At 41.8% G+C, this 27,859-nt stretch overlaps 1 protein-coding gene across 1 annotated transcript; it reads right to left on the bottom strand.

The window, feature by feature from the left end:
• Nucleotides 1–867: 867 nt before the first annotated feature.
• On the bottom strand, nucleotides 868–27,802 carry grk5l (G protein-coupled receptor kinase 5 like). The gene is made up of 17 exons (XM_080467788.1): nucleotides 27,763–27,802; nucleotides 27,317–27,416; nucleotides 13,747–13,842; nucleotides 13,528–13,640; nucleotides 7,522–7,599; nucleotides 7,171–7,268; nucleotides 6,512–6,604; nucleotides 5,228–5,291; nucleotides 5,003–5,143; nucleotides 4,734–4,924; nucleotides 4,566–4,603; nucleotides 4,288–4,377; nucleotides 4,002–4,210; nucleotides 3,755–3,892; nucleotides 3,354–3,491; nucleotides 3,102–3,233; nucleotides 868–3,012 (listed from the first exon to the last, which is right to left on the bottom strand). The coding sequence occupies exons 2-17, from the start codon at nucleotides 27,366–27,368 to the stop codon at nucleotides 2,929–2,931; spliced, it is 1,755 nt and encodes a 584-aa protein (XP_080323914.1). The 5' UTR covers nucleotides 27,369–27,416; nucleotides 27,763–27,802; the 3' UTR covers nucleotides 868–2,928.
• Nucleotides 27,803–27,859: the final 57 nt, after the last annotated feature.

The raw sequence follows: 27,859 nt of genomic DNA, 5'->3' as shown, positions 1-27,859 counted from the left end.
CCACTTTCAGTCCAATGCAAGATTCTAGTCCTGTGGCTTCTTTAAATCTTTCAGTTTTATTTCGATGACGTGCCAAATGTTTTCATGCTGCTGCTCAATGAGCCTTCAATTGCCCCTTAGAAGGGAAATAAAGTGACTGAATTGAACTGAAGCGTTCTTTATTGATGAAAAGTCCAGCACCTGGACTCTTCCACTGAGAAATTACAGCATGTTGTTGTGATGGATGCAGTCTGTGGTCGACAATTGTCTTTCTAAGCTATGACAGCTTCCCTAAGAGAGACAGGAACACCTAGAATGTTTGTGCGAAACCTCTATATCCTTTTTTTTTTTTTAAAGTATATTTACTATGTTTAAGTAGCCCACAATATTAGAGTAACTTTCATTTATTGTTTTTGCATGAAACAAATTGGAATTGCATTTGCTCATAAAAGATTTGACTGAATATGAATTTTTAAATGGTTCCTGGGGCCATGCCATGGTTTCCATTACAGAATCCTTCTCCAATGTAGTGCTGCCAATATCATAGTGATATTTACTTTGGGCCTTATCACTTATTCTCCAGATTCCCTGAATTGCTCAATGATCTTGATTCCTTTTTACTGTAAATGGTGTAATCTTCAAAATCCAGGCAAGTTGAGGAATTGGAGTATATTTTGGAGCATGGGATCGTTACATCTCTTTAAATAAATTACAAGATATAAGATTTGTCGTCAGATATTTGATCCAAACAATAAAACAGCAATCCATAATGCTATTCCTAAAAAATATATTCATACATTCATGAAAGAAATGAATATCAAATTGTATTGTATATTGAACATGTCTTTGGTCACATAAATAACAGACAGGGGAATAACGAGGCAAACAAACAGTAGAGTACTCAAACTATAGTACAGAGTTTATTGGGACTTGAAAGACACAGTGGGTTTGGCTTTCACATGCACTCAGCACTTCGCTGTACATCACATTAAGAAGGAAAAGTCCCTCATCAACTCCCTCCTCTCCTCCTTCCCTTCATTTCTAACATACTAAGTCTGTGTATTGGTACTGATGCGTTCCTCGGCAAAGCAAACAGAGTATGACAGTCAGAGAATGAACAAAGTGCTGATGTCTGTGTGGGCATTGTCTGGGAGAGCATGCTAACAAGGAGGCACTTTAGTCTGATTCAATTTTTTTATAAATTTTTTTTTAAATGTCAAGTATGCAGATAAAGAAAAAACAGGCTCGCGAGAGATCAGTAGGAATGATCAGAATTACTGCATGGACCAGCTTTCACTATCTCATATAGGGATACTACCACATTCTTAAAACAATCAGAAGAGACTGGGCTCTTCTCTTTTGATTGGCTGTGCTGCTGCGAGAAGGCCACTTCTTTATGTGGTGCTTGTAGGGTCCTCTGGGTCCTTCCCCTCATACTCCGCTCTCCCATGGATTAAAGAAAATTACACCTTTCATAGCTGCTGATACCCCGTGTCTTTGATTACGCTTGGACACAGAACAAGAGGAAGACCCTTTAGATTTGTGAGGCATCTTGAAGAGCATGTTAAGGGTAAAGTGTCACGGGGCAAACTACAGAAAAATATCTGTACATTAGACAACAATGGCGAGGCAGCAATATTTCAGAGGGAAAAGGCAAAGGGAGAACAAGAACACTTTAGTTTTGGATGTAGAAAACAAGCGGCATGTGACAATATCGATACAAGAATGTGCCTTAATGATCAGAGGTAAAACATTTTCATTTGGTAACAAAACAGCATGACATTATTTTAAATTGTGCAACTTGTAAGTCAGGCTGAGTGCATGTGTTCCTTTCCACTCCGTGGGACTTTGCAGAAAGCTGAACACATACACTCAAAAAAAAAAGGATTTGTGTTTCTGTACAGCTTATAATTAGATTTTAAAATTCCACTTAATGTCAAATATAAAGTGAAACTGTAAACCGAGGGAGTGTGTATACGATGGCAACATCAGTGGAATGAGGTATGCAGAAGCAAAAGGGATACAGCTGTCCATACTTACACTTGTCCATGCAATGAAAACACGACACAGTTCTCACAACTCTTGAGTGTGTGCGTCTATCAGATTTTTGTATGTACTGTATGCATGTGAGCTTTAAGCAGTATGATATGTTTGCAGGCTCATATTTAGAGAAAGTGTATAAAACGGATCACACATTCTGACCCTCCTGTGGTTCTACAGGACAGCTAAAAACCTCAAAAAAACAAACAAAAAAAAAAAGAATCCTCCAACATGACGACAGTATCACAAAACTAAACTGTAATCTTTGGCCTGAGTGTACGCAAGGCAATGTACATTATGTGTTGAGGTTGTTGAGGTGATGTCTTCTGAATGTTTAGGAGTGATCTGAGGTATGGGAGGTGAAATACAGACAAAGAATAAGTTAAGAGTATGAGTTGTGCAGATGGTACCACTTGGAAGGTGGGGATGTTAACAGATGGACAGTTATTGGTACAAGATACAGGCCAGAAAGACTGAAAATGAAAAAAGATTTTTTTTTTCTGGAAAAACAGACAAACAAAAAGTAAATTCACCAAGACCCCATCTTCTATTCCCTGTGGTGGTCTTTATTATACAGTGGATCCCCTGAATATTAGCTTGGTTACTATCCTTTTTCGGTTTTCATCAACATCAGTGGCTCTGTTCTATAGTCCAACAATCCTGAGGGTAAGTAAAGTTTGTCTCATTATTTCCAAACATCTCTGCAACACTGACCATCCAACTTCAAATGCCCAGGGTCTCAGGGTCTGGTCATCCCCCCTCCCTCCCCATGGGCTGACCATTTAGGCTTTTAGACAGACTGTCTCTGGCTGCTGCTCAGGCCCCAGCTGTGGACCAATCAGCAGCAGGGAAGCCCCTCAGCACTCTTTCCCTTTGTGTGTATGTGGCTCCCACACAGTAACGGTGCCACTAGGGGGCAGAGTTGGACATGGAGTCCACAGAGTTTACACTGGAAGACTGCACTCGGCTGTTGGAAATGGACACCTCTGGGTGCTGCAGGAGATGAAGAGAGAAGGAGATCGGCGTGAGTTGATTTGAACAAGTGTGTCTGGGTTTATGAACGTTTCCGTGTCGTCACCCACATGTCTCCTGAAGATCCTGTCCAGCAGGCTGCGTCGAGGTGGCTCGGGCGGCTGATTCCAGTCCAGGTCTGGAGGTCTCGTTCCTTGAGACCCAAACACATTCAAATCTCTGAAACACTCAGTTTCTATCATCTGAAGTGAGAAGGGGGAAAAAAAAAAGAGATGGAAATGTAAGACGAGGTGAAGGTGGGAGTTACAGGTGGTGAAAATACACTCTGCTCGGTGTAAAAATGTCAAAGTGCACACACTTGCCTCATTCTGCCATGGGATGGAAACGCTGCCCGTAGCAAACTTGGAGTAGAAATCGTTGTCAGTTTGGTCCAAATTTACCCCCTTGACTGTGGAGAACTGCTCTATGTCCAGAACATCCTTACAGTACACTGCCCGAGGCTGGGAGAGGGCAATGACCATAAAAAAATGAAGTTGAGAATCAAAACAAGAGACAAGTTTGTCTTATTATATAATTTTGCTTTTTCAGAGACTAACATGCTGTCCTTAAAAAGAATTTTTCCCCTTGGGGTATCCGTTTTTGACTATTCTTACTGCAGCAGTGATTAAAATGAACTCATACTGATAACAGCAAGATTAGCAGCATTTTTTTAACAAGTTGTCAGCAGTGAGACTGATTTGAACATGCAGCGTGTACTACTCACATCAGGCACAAAGGGAGGGTCCACTATTCCAGCCTCCATCCTCTTGAAGTTGATGTTTTTGAAAAACGAGTGGGCCTTGATTCCTGCCGCTCCATCCGCCTTGCACCCCAGCCTCTGCTTCGGGTCTTTGGTGAGCAGCTGGGCGAGAAGAAGCAGAGATTGAATCATTCAATTATTCATCATTCATTTCCCTCCCTCCCTCAATCCCCCGCTCCCTCCATACAAACAAGTTTTTATTGAGCATCACCATTCTACAGATGGCCTTGGCGTCCTCTGTAAACTTGTCGTTGTACTCCTCCTCTTCCTCCTGCACTCTCCTCTCCACTTCCTCCCGTTTTACTCGTTCTTTGCGGGCACGGAAGGGCGATCGTCCTGCAGTCATCTCGTAAACCAGGCAGCCCAGTCCCCACCAATCAGGACTCATGCCGTATTTTTCATTATTTATCACCTCCGGAGCTGGAGATAAATGAACAAATTGGTTTCATTTTAGCAGAAAATTTCCTGCCTGAGATGTTGATTGTACTGTGTCTTACCCATGTAGCCAACTGTTCCAACCCTGCCTCTGATGAGTTCCCCATCAGGCACTTTGATGGCCAGCCCCAGGTCAGAAATACGGATGTGTCCTGCAGAACAACAGCAAGTGAGGTTTAGACTAAGACATGTTTATCTTTCCTTAAAAACTGCTTGAGGAGCCTGATTTTATACATTCCTGCAGATGATTATGAACCTCTGGTGGTGCAGTTTAACAAACTATGTGCTGCACAGTGCGAGAAATATCTGAAATCTGATCTGCTGAAGATTGTAAACTCACCATTGTCATCTAATAGGATATTCTCTGGTTTCAGATCCCTACAAATAAAACAACATACGAGCGTGTTTAAAAAAAGGTCATGGCAATGTCATACAGAAATTTCCCTTCTGTCAGAATTTGCATGACCCAACCAACATTTCAAACACATGTTAACATGAGCAATGTTACCTGTAGACTATAAATTCCCTGTGCAAATGCTCAAGTCCACATCCAATTTGTGCAGCGTAAAACTGGACCCTGTCTTTGTCGAAGCCCGGAGTGCCCATATTGTAGATGTGAAACTTCAGGTCCCCGCCGTTCATGATGGTCAGCACCAGACACAGAGCGTCTTTGGTCTCGTACGCATACGCTAAACTCACCTACAAGAAAACTGTGTTAGGAGTTGTGAAAACTGCAGAGACGTGTACGAAAAAGACATCTATCATACATCCACTCACAACAAATCTACTGTTGACTTTCTCCAGAATCTGCTTCTCGTTGAGAGCCATGGACTCTCCTTTCCTCTTCTTGATTCTCTTCTTCTCCAGCTTCTTGCAGGCATACATCTTCCCCGTGGCTCTGACCTGGCAGGCGCATACCTGTGGAGAAAATTGACATTGCATCTCCATTACTACATGGCAAGCATCATTATCATCATCAGTACTTATCGTCACATCTCTCACCTCCCCGAATCCTCCTTTTCCCAGTACTCGGTACTGCCTAAATGTGTCTTTAGTGATTGGTTGCCTGACAGAACACAGACACAAGATCCATTAATACACGTTTATTGATTAAGACAGAGATAATACCTGCACAGCTCAATGCCATTTCGATTCTGCTTCCTGGACAGAGGGTAGGGCCTCCTGTACATAATTTCACTTTCCAGACACGGGCCCAATTAAGGCTCCTCTGAAAGCTTGCTGTTTATGTCTAACTGCTATTGATAGGCACTTTGCATAAAATATTTTCCTGTCTGGAGTCATCACACTACTTTAAAATGTTGGCCTACTCATGTCGGCAGCAAACTATTCTCCTCTATAAACTTCAAATATGCCAATTAATTCATGTGACATTAATGCCTTTGCACCTTTTGTAAAGAACCTCTTGAACACCACAAAGGATGAGTCATCTAAACTGGATTCTTAAGTTTGAAAAAAAAAATTTGCCTTGACATTCACTATGTTTTAATATTCATGCAGCAATTCCCAAACGTTTTACCCTGGAGACAATTCAGATAACATCTAAGAAAGGTTGTGGATTTCTGATGTCTGACTTGCCAAAACTTAACTCCTGCAATAAAGCATGTTATGGATGTGTAGCCTATATTCCTCTACAGCATAAGTATTATGTTGTAATCTAAAATTGTATTTAAATCTTCCAGCACCTTGTTCAATCACTGCCAGAAGAATGAAAGCAGCTCTGAAGGCAAAGCGAGAGTTTCAATCAATACTCACAAGGTATGCCTAATGCTGTGACTGGTGACTGTATAATCTAAAATAGAATATGATACAGCCTAAGAGCTACACAGTGGAATAGCGATAAACATTTCTCAGTGTGTGCATGGGTATTTTCATCCAAAATCTTGCATTTAATGCTAATAAATGCGCCTCAGTGTGGTTGTCTGCTTCTGTCCATCTGTCCTGGGTGTATCCTGCCTTCACCCACTGTTACCTGGGATCGGCTCCGGTGGCCTGTGACCCTGAATTGGATAAGGCAGTATCGAAGATGGATGTATATAGTGTAAGTAAACTAAAACACATCCTAAAAGGTTAAATTGGCTTCTCCTTCACCTCCTTCAATTGCATTGTAATCCTGCTAAGACTTTAATGAAGCTAAATATATCTAATATTTCCTACAGCAATAATATAGATTTTTAGTTGTAGGTTGGGCTCATCAAATACCCAGTTTACCTTTCCACACAATACATTTTATAATTGTGCAAACACCCCAAAAAAATCCCAACTCACCTCTCGAGCATTTTCCACTGCAGGAAGCGGTCAAAGTACATGCTGTTCTGGTAGTCTGCGAATGAAGCTCCGCTCAGGTAGTCGTGGACGGTCCTGATCCAACACACAAGTCATCTCACACTCAGCCGAGAGCACCAGGGAGGATAACATTTGGTTTGCAAAGTACAGCAAAAATATAACTGGTGAGTCAGCGAGTGACTGATCGAATGAGCGAGTGAGGGAGTTAGTGGGCAACTGAGTCATCAAGCAACTTAGTGAGTGAGTGACTTGTGAGTGAGTGAGTGAGTGAGTGAGTGAGTGAGTGAGTGAGTGAGTGAGTGAGTAAGTGAGTGACCGACAGAATGAGCAAGTGAGTGACTGACCGAGCGAGTGAGTGAGTGAATGAGTAAGTGAGTGACTGACAAATGAGCAAGTGAGTAAGTGAGCAACTTGGTGAGTAACCGAGTGAGTGAGTGACCGACAGAGTGAGCAAGTGAATGACTTGTGAGTGAGTGAGTGAGTGAGTGAGTGAGTGAGTGAGTGAGTGAGGAACCGACAGAGTGAGCAAGTGAGTGACTTGTGAGTGACTGACCGACTGACCGAGAGAGTGAGCAAGTGAGTGACTGAGTGACTGAATAAATGAATGAATGAGTGAGTGAATGAATGAGGAATCGACTCACTTGCGGCAGTTGCTGAAGATCTCCTTACATGGACTGAGCTCCAGATTCTCTCTGCACTGGTCTGCAAAAACCTCAGCTATGTCCACACGCTGAGGCGACTACATCAACACATATAAACAGACACACACAGACACACACACAAATAATACATCACTTTTTATTATCTGAACAACCATTACTTTGTTGCACATGTGATTTATTGCACCCTTAAAAGTAGCTTTGCAAGCTTCCATTGGGCAGTAACTCAACATCAATGTCTGTTTTAAACATAGATCACATTTAAAAGTTAGTAATATGACTTTAATTGTGTAGTACAGAAGGCAGAGAAGGTAGAAAAGTAAAGAAACTTACTTGTTTTGAAAGAAAAGTCTTGAGGATTTGGTCTCCTCTGCTTTTTCTTTTTTCATCAGGAGTCACCTCATAGTCTTCCTATAAAAGAAATATTGTGGTGTGATTAACAAAATCAGATCCTTTCATCCATAGATCATCAATAGGAATACTTGTAAATCAAAAAGTGTCTTTCCGTGTAAACATTTGCTTTTTCTCCCCCATCTACCTTTTGGCGCATGTGTTTTTAGTTTTTATATTTGTGGGCGCAACTGGAAGTAAAAAAAATTTAATCACTGGTTGATCAGTAATTTACAAAATATTTAACTCAAATGTAAAACGTGTATGATTGGCATTTCCATTGCGAGGTTGTAAATCCTTTCTGCATTTGTACTGAACGTCTCTTCCTCATATGGAAAACATTTATTAACACTCATTTGGGAAACTGTCGTAAAAGCATTTTATTAGCGGCTTACAAGCAAAACAGCAGATTTACTTCCTTCTCCAGATGAATTTTGTCTGTTCTTACGTTTTTTATTGTACAATAAGTGAAAAATCTATCTAGTTCCTTCCAGCATAAATCATAATCATAATTTCCTTTTCGTAAAGCCACAACTCTTGCAATGCCTCAACGCGGTCAGACACTTTTCAGCCTGTACGCAGACGACAGCAGGAGGGTCTGTGCCGATTCTGCAGACTTGGGCTGATGATGAAATTGAAGTCTCTCCATCTGTGTAAATAGCTTGCAGTCTGCCACTTTGGGAATAAACTCTGCTGAAAATATCCATCATTGCACGACTGCCAACTGCCATTGCCTTGTTGGGAAAAAAAAATGCATAATTTGAGGAGAATCTTTGTATGAAGCAGGTCAAACCTTCTTTACCAGAACAATAGAAACATCTATAAAGGCTACGGTGTCACATCTGCCTTTATGTCATGACTGATCCCGCTTCAATGGTGGGCATTGTTTGTGAACCTACTGGAAGTAGCAAATACAACACAAGTTGCTGGTTTTATTTGGTCAAATCATGTATGTTTGTTATGAACAGCTCTGTGAAACATTTGCTTTCTGAGACCCTCGACCACAAAACACCATTCTGACACCAACACCATCCCTCACCCCATGAATCTGAGTGGATTATTTATAAGGTGCGATTTTCGTAGTGTGTTCACCATGGCTTCAAAAGGTAAATATTTATGAAAGTTTATTATTTCCATAAAATGTATATTAAATAATTTCTCATTGGAAATAAATGACAACTGGGCAATTTAAATAAAATGTTTGTATATTTTTATTAATGAAATATGCAAACACACAAATCTAATGGAGGCTAAACTTGAGTGTGTTTTGTGACAAATGCATGACTTTCTATTTAATAATGGAGGCTTTAAAAAACAGAAATGTGAAAGGGAGAAAGGAATTTCATCATCATATTTGTGGATAAGTTTGGCTGCCTCTAAGCAACCATATGAAGTGATTTACACTTTAATTTGTGGCACTTTTTTCCTACTAAACGTACGAAAATGCCATAACTAAAGTCACAAGGAAAGCTTTTTATAGGCTTCAAATATATGCTGCAACTGAGGACACCAGTCCTGAAATTAGATAAATGAGTCCAGGAAGTAGTAATGTAAACCCAACAAGGAAGAGACAAAGAAATTCATTAGGTTTATATCCTCCTCTGTCCTCCCTGCAGAAGTCCTCGAAAATACTGTGTGCAAGTGTACTGAGACGAAAAGAAAACTGCTTGGAGGACAAAAGGTCTCTGAAAACTGATCTTCCTTCTGTTCTTTCACTTTGCATCTTGTTAATTGAAATAAAATCAACCTGGAGGCCTATATTTTTGATGTGCATCCTTGCTTTTTCAAATGCTTGGATTTGTCCAACAATTCTTTATTTCACATAGTTAGGTGTCATGACTCCAAATGTTTTAATTCTCTTGGAACAGGTGGCATTGGTTTCCTATATAAGATGGCATGTCTGTGAGCATGTCCAGCGACGTAACCATTTTAACCGAATGTTCTTCAATTCATCAAGAAAATGTTCAAATCTACACTGTCCGGCTGTGGTAAAAGAACAACTTCACGCCTCTGTCAAAATTTGATCAGAAATACTAGATTTTCTGTTTTGGTGGTGAAAAGTCCCAGCATTTCTTCGTCACCGTCGCTCTCACAATGACATATGCTACTTTTGCCTCCAGGTTCTGAACGTATGTCGTCGTTGACACAAAAAGGTTTGACCATCGCACACTGGAGATGCCGGACATCTCGAGGAAGCGGCGACATGAAAATCCGCGGTGACGCATTTCGTAGCCAGAGCTTTCAACTTCTGAACAGCGAGGAAAGCAACATGGCGACTGCGCCGCACGCTGCCTCGACTCTATTACTGGGTTTTTTTCCAACATGGTCCTGCGTTGCCTGGCAACCCCACAGTAAACACGGTGGGATTCCTTGAGGTCCTGGAGTGTCACAGCATGTCACGCCAGCGTTACCAGCTTTCCACTACAAAACACACATGCACACACGTCCGTATATACGGAGCACATACACACAAAAGCTCGGGGCTCGGGTTGGATCTGGGTGTAAAAAAGCCACGGCGTCACTCCCAGTTCAGCTCAAAGACAAAAAGAAGGCTGGAGCTGAACACATGACAATATAAAGGAGTGTGACTGAAAGACAGAGAGAGGGCGATCGGAAGAAGAGAGAGCGTTGCAAAGGGTGCCAAGTGTTGATTAACTCGGGCTTTGTTATCGGAGGCTCCAGAGAAATTACACACACACACACACAAACAGAGTAAATGAGCTGTCTGACTCCCACCCTTTGCCGGCGGGGGGTCAGCCAAAGGGGATATGAGACACCCCTTTAAAACACACACACACACACGCACGCACGCACGCGCACACGCACACGCACACACACACGCACACGCACACACACACGCACACACACCGCCAGAATGGTAAAAATATATACTTTTTTTTTTAAATTCACGTTTTTGTGCTCTGACTGGTAAGAACCTATACTGAAGATATCCTCAAGTCACCAATCGTCAGCCTCAGTGACCCTCAGTTGGATAAAGTTGTATAGAAGATGGAAGGATGGATGAAAAAGTACCAACTTTAAACTGCAATCAAAAATATAAACTATACATATATAATTAGTTTCCTCAAACCACATCCCAGTTTTAAAATGGAGGAAATACAACAAAAACAGGCCTAAACAATAAATACTGAAGTTCATTTACTTGAATATTCACTCACAATGCATTTGTGCTTTGCCGTTTGAAGCCACTGAACAATTAGACATACCACAAATACATAACATAATAGTCCAGTATATATCATATCTGCAAGAACTCACATGTATTTATCTCCTTAAAAAAAAAAAAAAAGTCCTTTCACCTGGTTTTATTATCAAGTGTAGTGTACAACTTTCTGAACGTGGCCTCGGCGCTCATAACGTGGGCCGCCGAAAGAGTGTTTTCCCCCTTGCTGGGGGTGTTGGTCACTTTTAGGGCTGGGTGGTTTAAAAGGAGGCCAGGAAGAGGTGGGGGGTAGCGGGGTGTTGGGATTGGAAGGGGTGATGAGGGAAACAATGCTGTCCTTTCTGTCCCGTCACATGGCCGCAAAGATATTCTGGGCATAGATAGATAAAGACTTAAATGTGTCATGTGGGAGGTATTTCGTCTAGACGCAGAGAAGGGAAGAGAGAAGGGGTGGAAGGGTGAGGCAACAAGCCGGGAGGCTGTAGGGATCTGGCTGGTTGAATAATCACTACTCAGTTTAATTGTCTCCTCCGACTGCAATGACCCAGTACGGGTGTATTTTCAGGCAACTATGTAATCAACATGAGTACACGATGACCAAGTGTGGACGGTCTGTGTTGCGAGCGACGGTTATCCATTATTTAACAAAATCTTCAATAACATTCACACCTGGATACAAGCCGACGATTAAAGTACTGACCACGTGTAGTTCACAGTGGAGAAAATTCCATGTCGTTTAAAAAAATTCCTTGATTTCATGTAAAAGTAAAAAAAAAATATATACAGCATATAAAAATCTTTAGCTGACAGATCACAGACATTATTGAATCAAATCCAAATGTTTTCTTCCCTAGAAACACCACTCAAATACTAATATATTACACAGTTTCACATTACATGTATACTTTAACTGTTAAATTGTCACTTTAATGTCACTGCCTTTGTAGTATTATTTCTTTTGTTGCTCCTTTTTTAATCCCTATCTTATGTGTCTTACTGTCAACTTTGCTGCTTTCACAATGCAATTTTCTACATGGTAAAACTAATAAAGGGTGTCTTGTCTTATCTGCATTTTGTCAGCGGTAGCATGAGCTAATATTAGCAATAAAACTCTGAATTCACACTCAACTTGACTTGTTTATTTGTTTTGAGTCTGATACTAAAATGGGATTCAAATGTGCTTATGGTGACTGAATTAATATACAATGCTACAAAAATAGGCTAAGGCTGCATGTTTCAGATATCTCAGGTACCTACAAACTGTAAGATGATGCCTGAAGATAAAGTTGAAGACATATTACCGAAGATATACTTGTACTTTTGTACATTCAAATAGTTTACTCTGACCTAAGAAAAGAATCAGTACGATTAAAAATATTTAGGGCAATTTGGCCCACACTGTGGAAGTCTTAAATAAACTTAATTCAAAGTAGAAAGCGCAGAGCTGTTGCAGATACTCTGCTGTATGATATTCGGCCATTCTGGCAAACATACAGTTGATAATTCCTGGTTGGAAGTAAATCACAAAAAATAATTACTGTTATCAGTAGTCATGTTAGCAAATGATAATGACAACACGCAGATTAGTTTATTCCTCTCAAGCTTGTTTGGGCAATTGGTGTTCAGAGATGGATTTCAGAGGCCTGTTCATTATTAGCTGTTGAATTTGTTTATCAATGGAGGTTTAAAAAATTATTCAGAGCATATTTATGACAGACATTCCATTCGAGTTTGCTTCTCTGTGTCTCTGGGCCCTCCCAACTGATAACTTCTCCTTTAAGGATAAATATCTGTTTCAGATACTTTGTGCAGCCGGCAGGAAGGCAATTACAAGAAAGTGGTTGAAACCAGAAAAACCAACAGTGGACGAGTGGATTGATGACATATATGATGTTTTTAAGATGGAAAGAATTACATTTGCAATAACACTTCAACAAAATGTGTTTTTGAAAAGATGGGAAAGATGGATCAAGTATATTAAACCAGTGAGGCCATCTTCTGTGTAATAATACAGGGTATGGTTCCTTTTTCATGTTCTGGCCAGGTTCACTTCATTTATTTGTTAATAATACCAGTGTGCACCCATGTTTCCCTGTTCTATGGAGTGTAGTTATTTAGTGGTAAGGTTTTAGTCAGAGTGTGAATTATAAGATGGTGGAAGGACCAATCATTCATTTATGTACTATTTATACAGGTTTGGATGTGTTGTGGAGATTTAACCGTAATGCACAGATGAATGCTATAAAGGCAAAATGTTATGTGGAGAATTTTGTGAACTATGAAAATACCAATAACAAAAAAATGAAAAAATAAATAAATAAATAGAATTTGTTTTTCAAGGGAAAAAAATGCCACTTTGTGCTTTCGTATGGTATTCTCATCAGCCAACTTCTAGTAAAGTCACACCCATTTAAGGTGTATGTATGCATCTATTTACTACTGTTGTGGGAACCAAAATGACTTTGCATATCCACTTTATGAAAATGAGAAAGCAAATATATGAAAGATTTGTCAACACCGACTGCAGGGGTTTCCAATAACAGGTCAAACTGGTGGGGTGTGTAATTAATGTAAATGCCAATTAAATCAGGAACATGTGTGCTTTACTTTGAGGCATTGTTATGTTGCTTGTTGTTCAACCTCTACATTGGGCCTTCAAAGTTGGACAAAGTTTAGTTTTTTCAACAAGTAGTTGTGATGTTTGTGTGAGTCTGTATGCAAATGAGTGTGCGCGTGTGTGTGTGTGTGTGTGTGTGTGTGTATACCATTGCGTCCAGTAGCTGGATGCATCGTTGCAGTTTAGGTTTGGTCTCACAGTAAATACGGAAAAGAAGCCGTCCAATAGGCTGTTTCTCACAGATGTTGACATAGTCCTTCTCTGTAGAGATAAAAAACAACAACATGCAAATTAAAAACAAAAAGAAAACACAGCTCAAGGGTAACATGAATATTCAAATACACTCGAAGAGTGCACAAACACACACCGATGCTGTTTCCCAGTTCAGTACACTGGCTTATGTGGGGGAAGCGAAGGATCTCCTTCCATTTTTTGCTCCGTCCTTTCCTCTTTCCTCCTCCACCTGCGGTGACAAAAAAAAACAAAAAAACACATGAGGTGAAAATGTTTTAATGAAAGAACTTCATAAAGTTGTCAAAGTCAGTTTTCATCACTGAGGAGAATGGACGGCTAATGGCTAAAAGCAGTGGTTTGTGTGTGGGCTCTCCCCCCCGAATGAAATCATAGTCTCAGTGTGTATATATAATTCATAGATTATGTCTCACTTCCTCCGTAAATCTCTCCTCACTCCACTGACGTTCTTCCTCACTCAGTAGCTTTTCAGAAAAGTGTAACAGTGTGTGTTTAATGTGTGTGTTTGCATGTGTTTGTGTCCACACAGGCAGAAAAGCCTCTTCTGACCGTTTCAGTTCCCATCAGAACCAGAAGGACTTTTTCCAGACTAGATTCCAAAGCACTGAATAATCAGCTTCCCGCTCAACGTCTTGAATAAACACTTTACAAAAAATGGTTATGCACGGTCACTTTATCATTTACTATTATGATGTACTTATATCAAAATTGTGGTATAATCTATGCTTTGTTCTCTCTTCTACTGATAATTATTAGGTATTAAACAAACTGTTTTTCTGTGTTTTTTCCCCCCAGACAGCATGTTGAACCCTACGTCATCCATTATAGCTCTTTCTTAATGTGTATTGACGGCTCTGATGAACCGGCAGGGATTTCCTTCCCCCGCTCTGTGCGGTGGAAATTTGCAGCAACCAGATCGCGAGCCCAGTGTGAGAAGCAGCACAGAGGAGAAGCAATGACAAGCAGACGTCTTTAAGTAATAACCCAGGAATGTGAGAGGCACTACGTCATGCGGGAGACAGAGTAGAAGCTTTTGCAGTTTTCCCATCATTCCTGCAGATTCACTGCCTCATCTGTTCCTCTTCTGCTGTTGGAGACACATCTGTTCATCAAATACACAATGCGTACTTGCGTAATGTCGTATAACACGAGAACTTCAAATTGCGGAGTAAATGTTAAGGTCGCAGATTAGCCAAAGAGTTGGCGTGAGTTTAGACCGAATGCAGGCCTTATTATTTTCAGGTCATGGTGAAGCTACCACATAAAAATCTAATTAACAATTTAGCAGGCTTTCAGATCCTAAGTGTGGAACATTAATTTAAGAAAGGCAACAACAAGACAAGAAAAAAAAGGCACTAAAAGGCAGAACGGCAATTGATTAGATGTTGTAACCCTGTTTTTGTTTGACCCTGTGATTAACAAAAGTAGAATAAATTCCTAAATTACAATAGGCAATATACTTTTGAAAAAACATTTTGAAAGCTTGCAAGGGCTCCTTATTATACTTCAGGCAGAATCTGTTTTCAAACTAAGCGACAGAACGTCACCAGAGCTCAAGCACACAGAATGGAAGTCGTATCACCATGGGCAAACACTAAGCATGACCGTATTAATAACTCAAGTGAGACTATCCTGAGAGAATCATTAACTCACAGCACCTGCTGCTCATCAACATCACCGTAGACCAAACAAGCTATAAGCAGGCACACTTCCTTACTGAAGCACCAGTTGTTCTTTGGAAACAGTTAACACGCAGTTGTGCTGCCCAACAAGACATCGGCCTGCTTTGCTGTGTGGTCCAATATTCCAATCTCTTTTAATAAAAACATGGCGACTGCCAAAAAAGCTCAACAGTGCAGCGAGTGGAGAAGGTCATCCCCCACAGGGCCACCAAGCTAAAAATGAACGCACTCGTGCTACTGTGAGGAGTTTGTGGAAAGACGCGTCCATGAAATGGCACCGATTTCCTGTGAAGGGTCAAACCCATGTCAGATAATTGTACCAAACATCGGCGCTCCACCCATGCATTCAACTTCTACACAATGCTGAGATATTCCTCTTAGCTCCTCTAGTTTCCTCTGGTCCTATTTTCAGTCCTCTCGCCACATTTCTATTTCTCTCCCTTCATTCAACTCTCTTTTCTTGTTGCACCTCATTTGTCCCGGAATACTATTCTGCTCATTGTAATAATTTTGCCTCGGTCAGGCTCTAGTCATCACCTCTACCTCGTGGTGAGTTGCTCCTGCTTCAGGGACCTCAGTCCCCTCTGCTTTAGGGTTAAATAAGGTCATGAGCTTAGAGCTCAAGCAGAAAGCAAATGAAAAATATCAGCTGTTCACTTGATTTTATTTTATTCCAAGTAAAGTTTGTATTTGGCTTTCTCAACTCTGTGACAGACGGGTTCAAATACTTACACATTCTTCATTTAAGCAGAAGTACAGATACTTGTGGAGAAAAAAATATGAATTGAACATTTGAAAACTACAGGCAAACTGTATTCAAAGTCAAAAAACTAAAAAGTAAGTCTTTAAAGATGGGTGTGGTTTCAGTTATTCAACCGGCCATGAATGGGAAATGTTCCAGTCAGGTTAGTATTGTACCAGGAATTTAAATTAAATTTAAGCCACATGGGGATTTAATTTGTTGCCCACAGGTCAACTACTGACAATCCAACATTCAACGTGAACCTATTTGATGTGAGGGGAATGGAATGTGGCGGGACTTCAGAGTTTATTGCATGAGTTGCTTTATTTACTGTTTAGTTTAAAAGGTTTTTGTTAAGACTTTTTTTTTTTTTGGGCTGATCTCCTCTTGAAGTGGCTTTCATCACTATGTAAGTAAATTAAATTGAATCCTGCAGAGAATATACGCAAACCTTACAGTTGCTCCATTATTATTTCCACACTTGCCTAAAGCCACTAAAATAGTTATAAAAGAAGAGAGGCTCTTTTTTCCTGCAGTCTTAACCTGTTGTCTCATGACTCACGTTTGGTTCAGAGTTGCTTTCCAGACCCAGAGAGTGAAAACCACCGAGAGAGAAAGATAATGAAGTTCAGGCAGTTTATTCTTTTCAGCAAATATAGAAGTGCCAGCCAATCACTTTCCTGCATCTTTGTCAGCATATTTAATTTGTCCGGAAGGTTTCGTGCAGAGACCCGTGAGCACATCCAACCACTCCTTCAGACATGCAAATACTCTGCATATATTATCCGTCCTTGACTTGAATACTAATCCCTCAGAGATTTTGGTCTGTGTGTCCAAGGCCTAAAAAAAACAAAACACTTTTAATCAATTCAAAGTAGCTTATTGTGCTGCATCGCTTTTGTGTACAAGTACACTGCTATAAAAGGAGGAAATAATCAACCAAGCCTTGAAGGAAGTTTAAAAAAGGGAATAGAAATGCTCATGTTCAAGGAAGTACAATGATTTTAAAAGCTCCTGTTTAGATCTGGATTATTAAAAGTAAGGTTATGCCCATAAATGTCCTTCATAAAATCTTGCTCTCAGCCCTTTGTTTCATTTCTTTCCCCACAGAGGAGCTCTCACTTTCAGAAGGTCTGTCACTTACACATGAGCTGAAATATGCACTGCTCCGTGGATCCGCTGCACACAGGAACTTGTCAGTCTAATTCATTCCATGTGGGCCGTGTGGTCGCCACCCTTTATTTATGTTTCTGCTCTGACATCACAAAGGCTTGTCAAGTGAAGCAAAAATAAGGTCAGAGAGGCAACGACATCCGTCTGGCGCTACACCAGGGGGTTACCGGCATCCCAAACATTTGTGTGTGTGCACAGTGTTTCTACTGTGACCTCTCTCTAGTAATGTCCTCATGCTCAATTTAACCAACTCGGGCCGTCCTGCAGGCCTCATCAATCCACACATTCAAAAACGTCTCGGCTTAACTGGGAGGTTATATTCATAAAGTGTTGACACACACACACACACACACACACACACACACACACACACACACACACACACACACACACACACACACACACACACACACACACACACACACACACACACACACACACACACCTGACCATTAAACTGCTAGTAGCTCACATACTCGGCCTCTGAGGTTGAAAAAAATATTCTCCACTTACATCGTCACTCTGAGCTTTAGGTTCGTTCTCCTGAGGACGGCCTGTCAAACCACATCCTGACAGCCAAGATATACATCTGGTATATAGCTACTGTACGTAGGAACATCTGTAACCCGGGGTGTGACGTGAGAGCAGAAGCTGGCAGAGCAGAAGCTGGCAGAGCGAAGCGCCGTGAATGCGTCTTCACTGAGCAATGATGCTTGTCGGTTTCTGTGACTCTTCACACTCATCTCCTCCCTGAGCTCACAAACAACTGATTATTTGTGTGTGAATATCAGAGTCTTGCTTATTCTCAGTTTTTCTTTGTCTGATCCGTTAAACGTTGGCCTCGCGGTTGAGTCAAAACGTGATGGTCAACATATGGTGACGGTCAACTCCCCCACAATGCCCAATGGTGCGATTACCTGGAAAAGCATTTGCATGCGGGTTGCAGGCGAAGGCTGGTGTTTTTGTGTATGCAAAACGTGAGTGATAAACAAAACTGGGTTGGTTTTCATGGAAAGAACCGATGCACTTGTGCATGAAGTCATCCTTTTCCTGCTTCTCAGGGCCCCGCGGTGATTCTTAGCCGGGTTTTCATTTATCAGAACAAACATCTTGATCAGTGATGACACTGTGCTACATATCCATCTGTTAGAAAGGCTGAAGATCAGCTGAATGATAATAAATCACACCTTTTCAGGCTGCGCTTTTTGCGAGTTGCACGGCATGTTGTGTGCGAATGTTGTGCAGCTACAGGAACAGGAAAGTAGAGTTAAATATAGATGGAAAGACTGAATACTTGGTAACACGAGAGGAACCAAAACATTTTTCTTAAACAAAACAGCATGAGCAATATTGTTGCAGAAAAGTCAGATGATTTGCAAGTTGGCCAAGAATCTTGGAAAAGTCCTTATTAATTTTCTTTACTACACTTTCTTCACACTACATTTACACTCCAGGAAAAAAAAAATGAATGAAACATTAAAGATTGACTTTAAAAGTACTTTTCTGCTTCCAACTAAGACACAGTGATAATGCAGTGAGAAGTCGAGATGAAAGTGAAATGAGACAGTGTTCTCTCATGTGCTAGAGCCCCGGGCCAAATCCTGACCTGGAAGATGAACAGCATATGGGAATGGGAAATGAATGCCACTTATATACCTCTTTTACACATTGTGAGTCGCATTCCTTCAATCACACATTCATACACTAGTCAAGACATGCAACCTCCATTGAGAACAAGTTTGAGTTCAGTGTCTTGCTCAAGGACACTTTGACATGGGGGAATAAAATCCATGAGCATGCAACTGAAAAACAACCCACTAACTTTTGATGTATTGCTCCTCCTGCAGCATTAGGTCAGTAGGCTCTCTATGACCGACCGATACGATTTAATCAGAAAGGAAAGCAAAGACGTAAACTGTGAGCTCTCAACAATTCGAAAAGTTACATTACTTTCTTTTTTGACCTTTGGGAACTCATTTGTATTTACCCCATTTGCTGTATTTGACTTCTATTTAACTGTTTACTAAACCTACTGTACTGTACTGTACCGAACACCTTCAACTCATCACCAGTTCAGAACTCCTTTTAATGCTTAGCACAAATCTATTTCTTTTATTATGTGCTTTTATGACTCTTTTTATGGTGTTTCTCCATTTTATGCTTGTTGATATTATATGAGTAAAGTGTCTGAGTGCCTTGAAAAGCACAAAGCAAATAACATTTATTAATTATTATTATTATTATCAATAACTTAGGCTCTTATTTCAGAATGGAATTATCCTTATGTGTAAAAAATAGTTTACTGAAGAGTTAGTCCACGACACACGCACGCACACACTCAGTGTGTGTGTGTGTGTGTGTGTGTGTGTGTGTGTGTGTGCCACAGGAAGCCGTGGGGGGAAACGTTGCCCAGACCTGAGCAGACGGGAAGGACTATAGCAGGAAGACCCTCTTTGTTGGCCTGTTCCACCATGTCGGTCCCTCTGTCCAGCCTCCTTTTGACCATCCCTGAACAACGCTCTGCGTCCACGTATTTCTCATTAATGCAATAAAAACACGGACGATCTCGCTGTAACATCTGCGAAGCTGCTTAAAAGCAAATATTTGTGACGTGCGGCTTTTACCTGGCAACACTTGACTATTCTTCTGTCTGCTGTGGGGGGGGGTCACATGTTAAATCACTTAATGGGGGGGGGGGGGGGGGGGGGGTAAACTCAAAATCAGTCATAGACAATGAAGTATGATCTTATCAGCTGTATTGATGCTGGCAGACAGCTGTGTCCTGACCAGTGAAAATGCTGCACTGACAACAACAACCAAACCCTATCTGATCTCAACAATGAAGTCCTATTTACTGAGAGAGCAACACGCTCACATGCTGTAAGATTGCTATAATCTCAACATGCAGCATGTAGCCCATAGATATACATCTGCACAAAGCTTCAAGAAGAAAATACACCACAGGGACATTTTCCCCATATCTATAGGTCCTTGTAAACATTAGTGCTATAAATAGCGAGCAACTCAAGGGCAGCAGCAGTGGCGCACTAACACAGACCGATGTGGTCAAACCGGTCCGTGACCTCAGAGCTGGTGAGCGGTGACAGTTGTCGCTAGAGTAACTGTGTCCCTGAGAGGGTATGTGCTCACATGTGCGCCGCAGTGTGCAGGAAGAGCCTCAGTGTGAAAACCTGCACACAAAGGGCAGAAATCTCACAAAAACAGCAGAAGGCAGGGTACGTATCCTGTCTGGGAACAGTCAGGTGCCACAGGTTTCCTGTTCTATAAATACAAAAAATATGGAATTTGAAAGGGGGAAAGACATCAAAAAGACTGAAATTATATAACCAACCAGGCCGTGCGATCAAAGGACCACACACAGCGCGGGGCATGCTGGGTAATACATGCTGTTTGCTCATCCATAAAGATCCAGGAGGACAGAGCATAGTCCACATGAAGCACGCTGTAACAGAACGCTCCTACGCTCTGACAGGGCACTGTGGTGTTTGTTCACCTTCATAAATGTTTTGATAGAGAGAACATTACTGCCATGTATTTCTCTACTCGTCCTCAAAGGATAGTCTTTTTTTGGTCCAGATTTTTGTGCAGATGTAACTCTGCAGTTACATCACAAGCGAGTAAACATGGGAAAAGGTGCCTGCAATAAAAACAAAGACTTCAGCTTATCCAACTGATGGAGTGCATGGTGTATTGTACGTGGCCTGGTATTATAGAGTGTACTTTTTAATACATGTACATACATTTTTAGAAAAAACCTTCCCTGAAGACAGGTTAAAGTGATTATGTTGCCCTTCTTACTGTCTCTGCCCTTTCTATTTGTTTTCAGTTTCCCTTTTACACATGCACACACACACATGCACAAGCCACATGAAGATATTTGTTTCTTGTCTTGCTGCTGTGTTGACAATCTGTGTTCTTTTGTCTGCACTACTGCAACACCCCTTGAAACAAAACTATGCAACGAGAAGTATTATTTTGCTGTATTGAATGCTCTATAAGCTGGCGTAATGCCGCTGATGCACATGCATGATGTTGCCTTCACCAGAAAACATAAAAGAACACTTTGTGTCTCGTCGATGAAAAAACTATAAAGTCCTCCATGAACTGTCTAACCTTGGAAGCGTGTGTATGCATGTGTTTGTGCATTTATTTTCTTTTTTTTTCTGTACATCCATCCAGTCTGGCATGTATCTCCCCACACAACAAGACACATTAGAGAGGAAGGTTCAAAAGTTATAGTATTGATTATATGATTAATGCACATCAAATATTCAGAGTATGTTCCATTAAAGAGATACGCCAGCTGTGCAGAAGACAGGAAACACATCCAGACACAATGAAATGCTGCATGAGTGGTCACCTGTACGTCTGACAATGGGGGGAAAAGATATTATCAGCCGGGCTTCTCCCCTGGCTTTCCTGGAGTATTCTAATAACAAGCATTCAAGGGGCTTTTTTTTTTTTTTTTTTCCCCGCATCCACTTTTTCCCCTCGGTCCACCTTGTCCACTTCAGAAAACTGCCTCCTATGTTTCCCAGAATTCCACTCGACAACCCCCGGAGAACAGGCGTGAACTTGTTGCATCCAGCTGAGTTACGTATACTGTATGTGTGGGTAGCGGCAGCAATAACAATAGAGATAGTAGGAGCCAGAGAGCTGTATTTTTCTACTCAAGAAATAAAATGAGTCACACTCCTACTCAAAACACAGTGAGCCTTATGGTGTGTTGTCGATGGGTATCTCTGCCACCGCTTTGCATCTCCATGTGTAACTGATGGAAAGATGATGAGCAGCCTTGGACTAAAGGAAACAATACTGTTGGTTTTAAATGTAGAGGATTCAGGGTATTGCTTGCTAATTTGGTTAAAAAAAAGAAATTGCTTTTGAGAGCATCGGGATGGTTGACCATATAACTAAAATGTAAAAGTAAAAACTCTCTACCTAGCAAATATGCCAATATACCTACCAATATCACTCGCATATTATATCATATTAGAGAAATGTTGCTTCATAGTAGTGTGCTAATATTGGATAGTTTTCACCACACAGTGCAGTCAATATTATATTGTGAATTGAAAAATTAACCAAAGTGTATTTTTTACAGACTAAACTCCTTAAAAATAATTATATGGATGATTTCTTGTAGACCTCAGGTTACTTCATCCTATCAGGTTCATAGAACATTTTAAGGAAATCCATGCAATGGTTGAAATACTTCAGTCTGCACAACATGGGTCCAAACAGAAACATTGAATTTCAGTCTCTTATCTTATATGAGAAGTATTAACTGTGACTGCCAAACGATGCGGTGGCTTGAGGTTTGTTGGAGTGCTGCAGAAGCATGGATCCAGGGGAATGAAATTTTAAAGAAACTGTTTTTGCTTTAATAATGGAAGCGTGAACCATGAACAGCCCTGCAGCTATTAGTGCTAAACCTTCAGTGCAGGTTGACTTTTCTGTCAAAAGAACCCAGCGAGGAAATGGCACTCTGCTTTCCCTCCAGAGTATTTTACTCTCCCCTCCATTAAGGCTCTCTACCCAATAAAAGTTGACAGCATTATTCCATGGCTCTGTCCTTTCAGAGGGGTCCTGTGGGAGGAGCACTCCAGGCGAGTGTTTTCTGGTTTGTATGCCACAACGGAGACAAAGAGTCTACTGTATCTTGTTTATACTCACATTATCATTAGCTGGCAGGTGGATGGGACAACAGAAATCAATGCTGCGTGTTTGAAAGTTCAGGGTGCCGGCTCATTTCACTAAACTTCTGTTTGTGGTAATCACTACAGTTATTTCGGCTTGCTTCGACTTGCCGTGTGACTCTGAACACCCCCCCCCACACACACACACACACACACACCCCACCCCCAACAGGGGTAAGGAGGCATGCTCAGTGCACAACACAAATCAGTTTGAAAGACAAATACCTCATGCCTTGTTGTTATCTCGTGCAAACCTCCTTAGAGTGACTAATCAGTCCGTCTGTGATGTCTGGCCTTATCAATGTGCGATGGGGCAGAACATGGTAGAACTGAAAAACGAAGCCAGTCAGTTTGTTGCAATCTGGATTTGATCCTCAAACCATCTACAGTTTGGAGAACCTCAAATATTTGGATACAAGCATTTTCAGTTAATGATCCTGCAAGGATTGTGTTTACCTTTGTGTTGTTGCACTCGTGCTTTTGCACAGAAAAGCAGCAGACAGTATCAAATGCTGCATGATTACTGGCTTGGCGATGCACAAAATAAACTAAATTCTGGAAACCTAAGAATTATTATGATTTTCCCTTCTAGACTTATCTTTCAATGAAGTGTAGGGAAGTGACAAATAACACAGATCCTAGCGTCCCTTCAGTCTTCTGTGTTTGTATCAGTTGTATTAAACAGGCTCAACTGTATAAATCACTTCCACAAGTTTGGATTTGTAGTGATCTTTAATAGATTCCTCCCCTTCCTTACTTATGTAACTGTGACATCCCAAAACATAGCAGCCCAAATGAGAAAGCCCACAGGCAGCAGCATGGAATTCAGTCTAGTCGCCCAAACTAAATACCCCAGCTCTGATACCGCAATTCAAGAAAGGCATCTGGATGCAGCAATGCAGTTTTTCCCCCTTCCACTCATTCAGTTCGACAGCCGATGACGTTCTCTTGCCTGGCTTGGAATCTACAACTGCTGCCAGCAGGAGTTGTGAATGGGAACACACACACACACACACACACACACACACACACACACACACACACACACACACACACACACACACACACACACACACACACACACACACACACACACACACACACACACACACACACACACACACACACACACACACACACACACACACACACACACACACACACACACACACACACACACACACACACACACACACGTTGCTCGCGTCACAGTGGCTAAGTTCGGGTTACATTTAAACAAAGGAATTCATCCCCACACCCCTCATCCACTAACAGACACATAAATCTGGAGTATGCTCCGGTATATTAATCCTCCGCGTCAGTCACTATAACGCTAAAGAGCCACAAGCCATCGGATCCCACGGAAACGTGTCAGGCCCGGGCACCTCTGTTTCTTTTTGATCTGCTGCGACTCTCGATTTCCTCGGCTGACAGAACCCACACAGACAGCAGAGCCTTTTAGATCAGCACATCAGCATTTCCTGCTGCTTCGACACGGAAAATTTGTAAACGGATCTGCAGCTGTCAGATGATACTCGGATGACCGTGCTGGAGATTGGGGTGTTTCATTTTACCGCATACTCATCAGCCATAAAGTATCTTCCACAGAGACCGGAGAGCAGCTCCACAGGAAGATGGAGCTCGGATGGCAGTAGCCCACTCAGTTTGTTATGTAACAATCAATTTGATTAAATAGCTTATGGGCTGCATCTAACTGATAGTGCATAATACCATTTTGCTTTATGTAAGACAGCAGTCACTTAACGAGATGGTTCAATTTGGTCAGAGGTGCCCCCCCCCCCTCAATAGAAGTCAGAATGAGTTACATTTTCCAGCTCTTAACGTAGAGGACCACATTGATCGTAAATTCTCTTGGTCCAAAAGTTTTCACCAAGGTCCAGCTGGATTTAATCTCAAGGTAATCTCGAGGCCCTTGTAATCAATGACGAGCGCGAGCAGGATTCTGGCAGTAAAGCCCCGAGCAGTCATTGCTGACACAGAAGAGCCAAAGAGCCGAGTGAGGTTTGCACAATGCCTGCTTTGCCCCTCTTGGCCTGAGGAATATCAATAGTTGCTTCTTCTTCTTCTTCTTCTTTTTTCTGTGTGGTGCTGCCACTCTCGCTGTTTGACTGATTTGGGAGGTGTGAGAACGCTGGCATAAACAGCTCAAAGACTGCAGAGTAAACTGGGCCTTCCTGTTGTGCGTAGCTGGGAGCGTTTGGACCGGGGATGCTTGCCTCTCGGTTCAGCTCTTGCTCGAGATGCACCAGCATAAACAAACAGGAATAAACACTCTTTATTTGCTCCGTTCGCATTCTTCCTCTGTAGCAAGTATGTGACCTAAAATGAGCCTCTGCTATGTGTATACCGTACTCTGCAATACATACAAATGAGAACAGCTCAACTTTTGGCACCGGGCCCTGGAATACAACCCTTATAATGATTCAGGCAGTTAAAAGACACAACACTCATGGCAGCCTGTGACAAGTCTCGGTGTGTCCACTGTAACAAATATTCAATTGTTAAATCAGTTTCACGTGGCTGCTTTTACAGGGACATGGATAAAGCTGCTGAGAAAGTCATGCTTCAGCTATTAACTCAAAGAACCATCTCATCCCATAATTGTAAAAGGCCTTTTTCTTTCTCCCACACACAGTTAGGGCAGGGAATGGATGAGCACCAATGGAGCAGCTGAGACAAGCAAGATCTGTCATGGGTCATTAACTGCTCTTATTAATTCATGAAGCCTGATTCGCTCGAGCCATTCGTGCTCTGCTCCAAGAAAACAAACGTCTAGTCTGACCCACAGCCTTCTTCACAAGGGTGGTTTTGACAGCATGTCAGCTTTGTGGTTAAATATATACCCCCATTATATCTCAATAAACATCCTCATTCTTCAGCACAGATCTAGTGCTTTTTCCACATCGTGTCATCTTTGTACCACACAATCGATGAAAGGATTCGGCCAGAGTTCTGTCATGCATCAGCTTGAAACATCTCAGAGACCGTTCCCACGTGAAACCATGCGCAGCCCACAAGCAAACTTGTGGATGCGCTTGTGAGAACGAGGGCCGACTCAACACAAACACAAAACTGAGTCAACTCAAAGTTAAGAGTAACGCTGGTAAACAATGATGTGACTTGTTCACTATGTGAGTATGTATGACAGTCTTACCAATTTGTCAGAACATTTTTGTTCCCTTGTCCAGAACTAAAAAGAAAAACCTCACTGTGCGGAGTGCGGGCCCCTTGGTAGTGTAGTGGTGAGCACTCTGGTGTGAGGTGGACTTTTTGTGCATGTGGTGGTTTTCTACGGATGCTCCGGTTTCCTCCCAGTGTAAAAACATGCATTTAGAGGATAATTAGTGACTTTAAATTTCCATGTAGGTGTGAATGTGAGTATGTACTTTACTGTCTGTCTCTGTTTGCCCTGTGACGGACTGGTGACCCGTCTAGGCTGCAATATACCTTCTCCCACACTCAACTTCGATTGGTTCCAGTCCGCCCTGATGTAGAAGACGAATGATCTAGCTTAAGTTATGCTGCAATTAATCTGCACAATAATAGACTTTAAAACTGTAAGGTAGGTGTCTTCATACCCCTAATCCACAGATAACCATTGATGAGAAACAATCATGGAGTCACAATGCACAGTGTTTACCTCCAGGCCTTCCTGCTGCCCTCAGCTCGACCCTGTATTTCACAATAGGAGCTATTGATGACACTATATGCCTTCGTATTTCAAATCCCATTGCCAAACTGCATAAGGCCTTCTTGGTTACTGTTCTGCACTGATAACAAGACTCCCTCTCTCCCTCTCCTTCTCTTTACAGGCCCTTTACATAGATTTCAACACCAGGCACGTCATCAGATCACTGTTCAAATGCCAGCCAGCCTACACTCATTTATCCCCTCTGCAGAAATGAGTTATTCCCAGCCTCAGTGTGTGTGCTTCAGCATGCAAAATGTTGCGAAAGAGCGCTTTCATTTGCACAGACAGCGAAAGCGGATGTGGGAGGCAGACCCCCACCCCCCCTCCCCCTCCCCTACACTCCCCACCCTCGCCTACATATGTGGGAAAAACGCATACAATCTGCCACAATTGGGTGAACATAAGATAATCCGTGAGGTTGCTTCAAGGTTATTAGATGAGCCGTTCCGCGGATGTGTGGATGCTGCGTGTTAAAACACTAAATGTCGACTCTTTACTGTTGCATCTGTGGAGTCTACCTGCTGTTCTGAGCCGCAGGCTGCCGTCATCATTACGTTTATTCCCACCTTTTCTACATAGTGAGCGCCAAATGTCACACAGCCAGGATTGCCTAATATTTGCACTTTTTTTTTTTTTTTCTTGATGTCTCAACTTACCCTCTCTCGCTTTCAGCAGTACAGTGTTGGCTACAATGTTCTCCAGCTCCATCAAAGAAAAAGAATTCCTAAATGCAGATGGTTTTCGGTACACAAGCGTCTGCAGCAAGAAAAAGAAAAATCAGCGTCTTTCCACTCCTAGTGCGCTTACGCTCTCTGCTCCTCGTCGGCGACCGAGACAAAATCACTCATATCAAAGTCGTAAAGGATGAAACAGGATGTCATAGATTTGCTTGCAGTGTAAGCTGGGCATGGTTCTTGTTATTAGCTGGAAGTGCGGCGCTGCATTTCTAGTCCAATCCCCCCAAAACCATTCCATGCGTAAATGTTGTGCGAAATCTCTCCCGACTGGCAGAAAGAAAAATATAAACAGATTCGGGATCTCCGATGTATGCAAGCCAGCTTCTTCTTCCAACTGTACGCCAGGGTAGCAGCAGCTTTTTTACCTTACAACAGCAGCGGTTGGCTGGGTGCACCAGAGAGGACATCAGCGCGCCCCCTCCCCCTGTCGGTGCGTAATCAAAATAGGCCGGGCCTCTCGGG

This window comes from Lipophrys pholis (genome assembly GCF_963383615.2).
Source record: "Lipophrys pholis genome assembly, chromosome: 7".
Taxonomy (NCBI): domain Eukaryota; kingdom Metazoa; phylum Chordata; class Actinopteri; order Blenniiformes; family Blenniidae; genus Lipophrys; species Lipophrys pholis.
Note: the sequence above shows the minus strand (reverse complement) of the source record. Positions and strands in the feature narration are given on the sequence as shown.

Excerpts from the sequence above, each read along its gene's own strand:
- grk5l (XM_080467788.1), bottom strand. The coding sequence starts at position 27,368 with ATGGAGCTGGAGAACATTGTAGCCAACACTGTACTGCTGAAAGCGAGA. Across the intron at positions 7,600-13,527 it reads TCCAGCTACTGGACGCAATG|GAAGACTATGAGGTGACTCC; the intron begins GTATACACACAC and ends TTTCTTTTATAG. Across the intron at positions 4,378-4,565 it reads TATCCTATTAGATGACAATG|GACACATCCGTATTTCTGAC; the intron begins GTGAGTTTACAA and ends GTTGTTCTGCAG.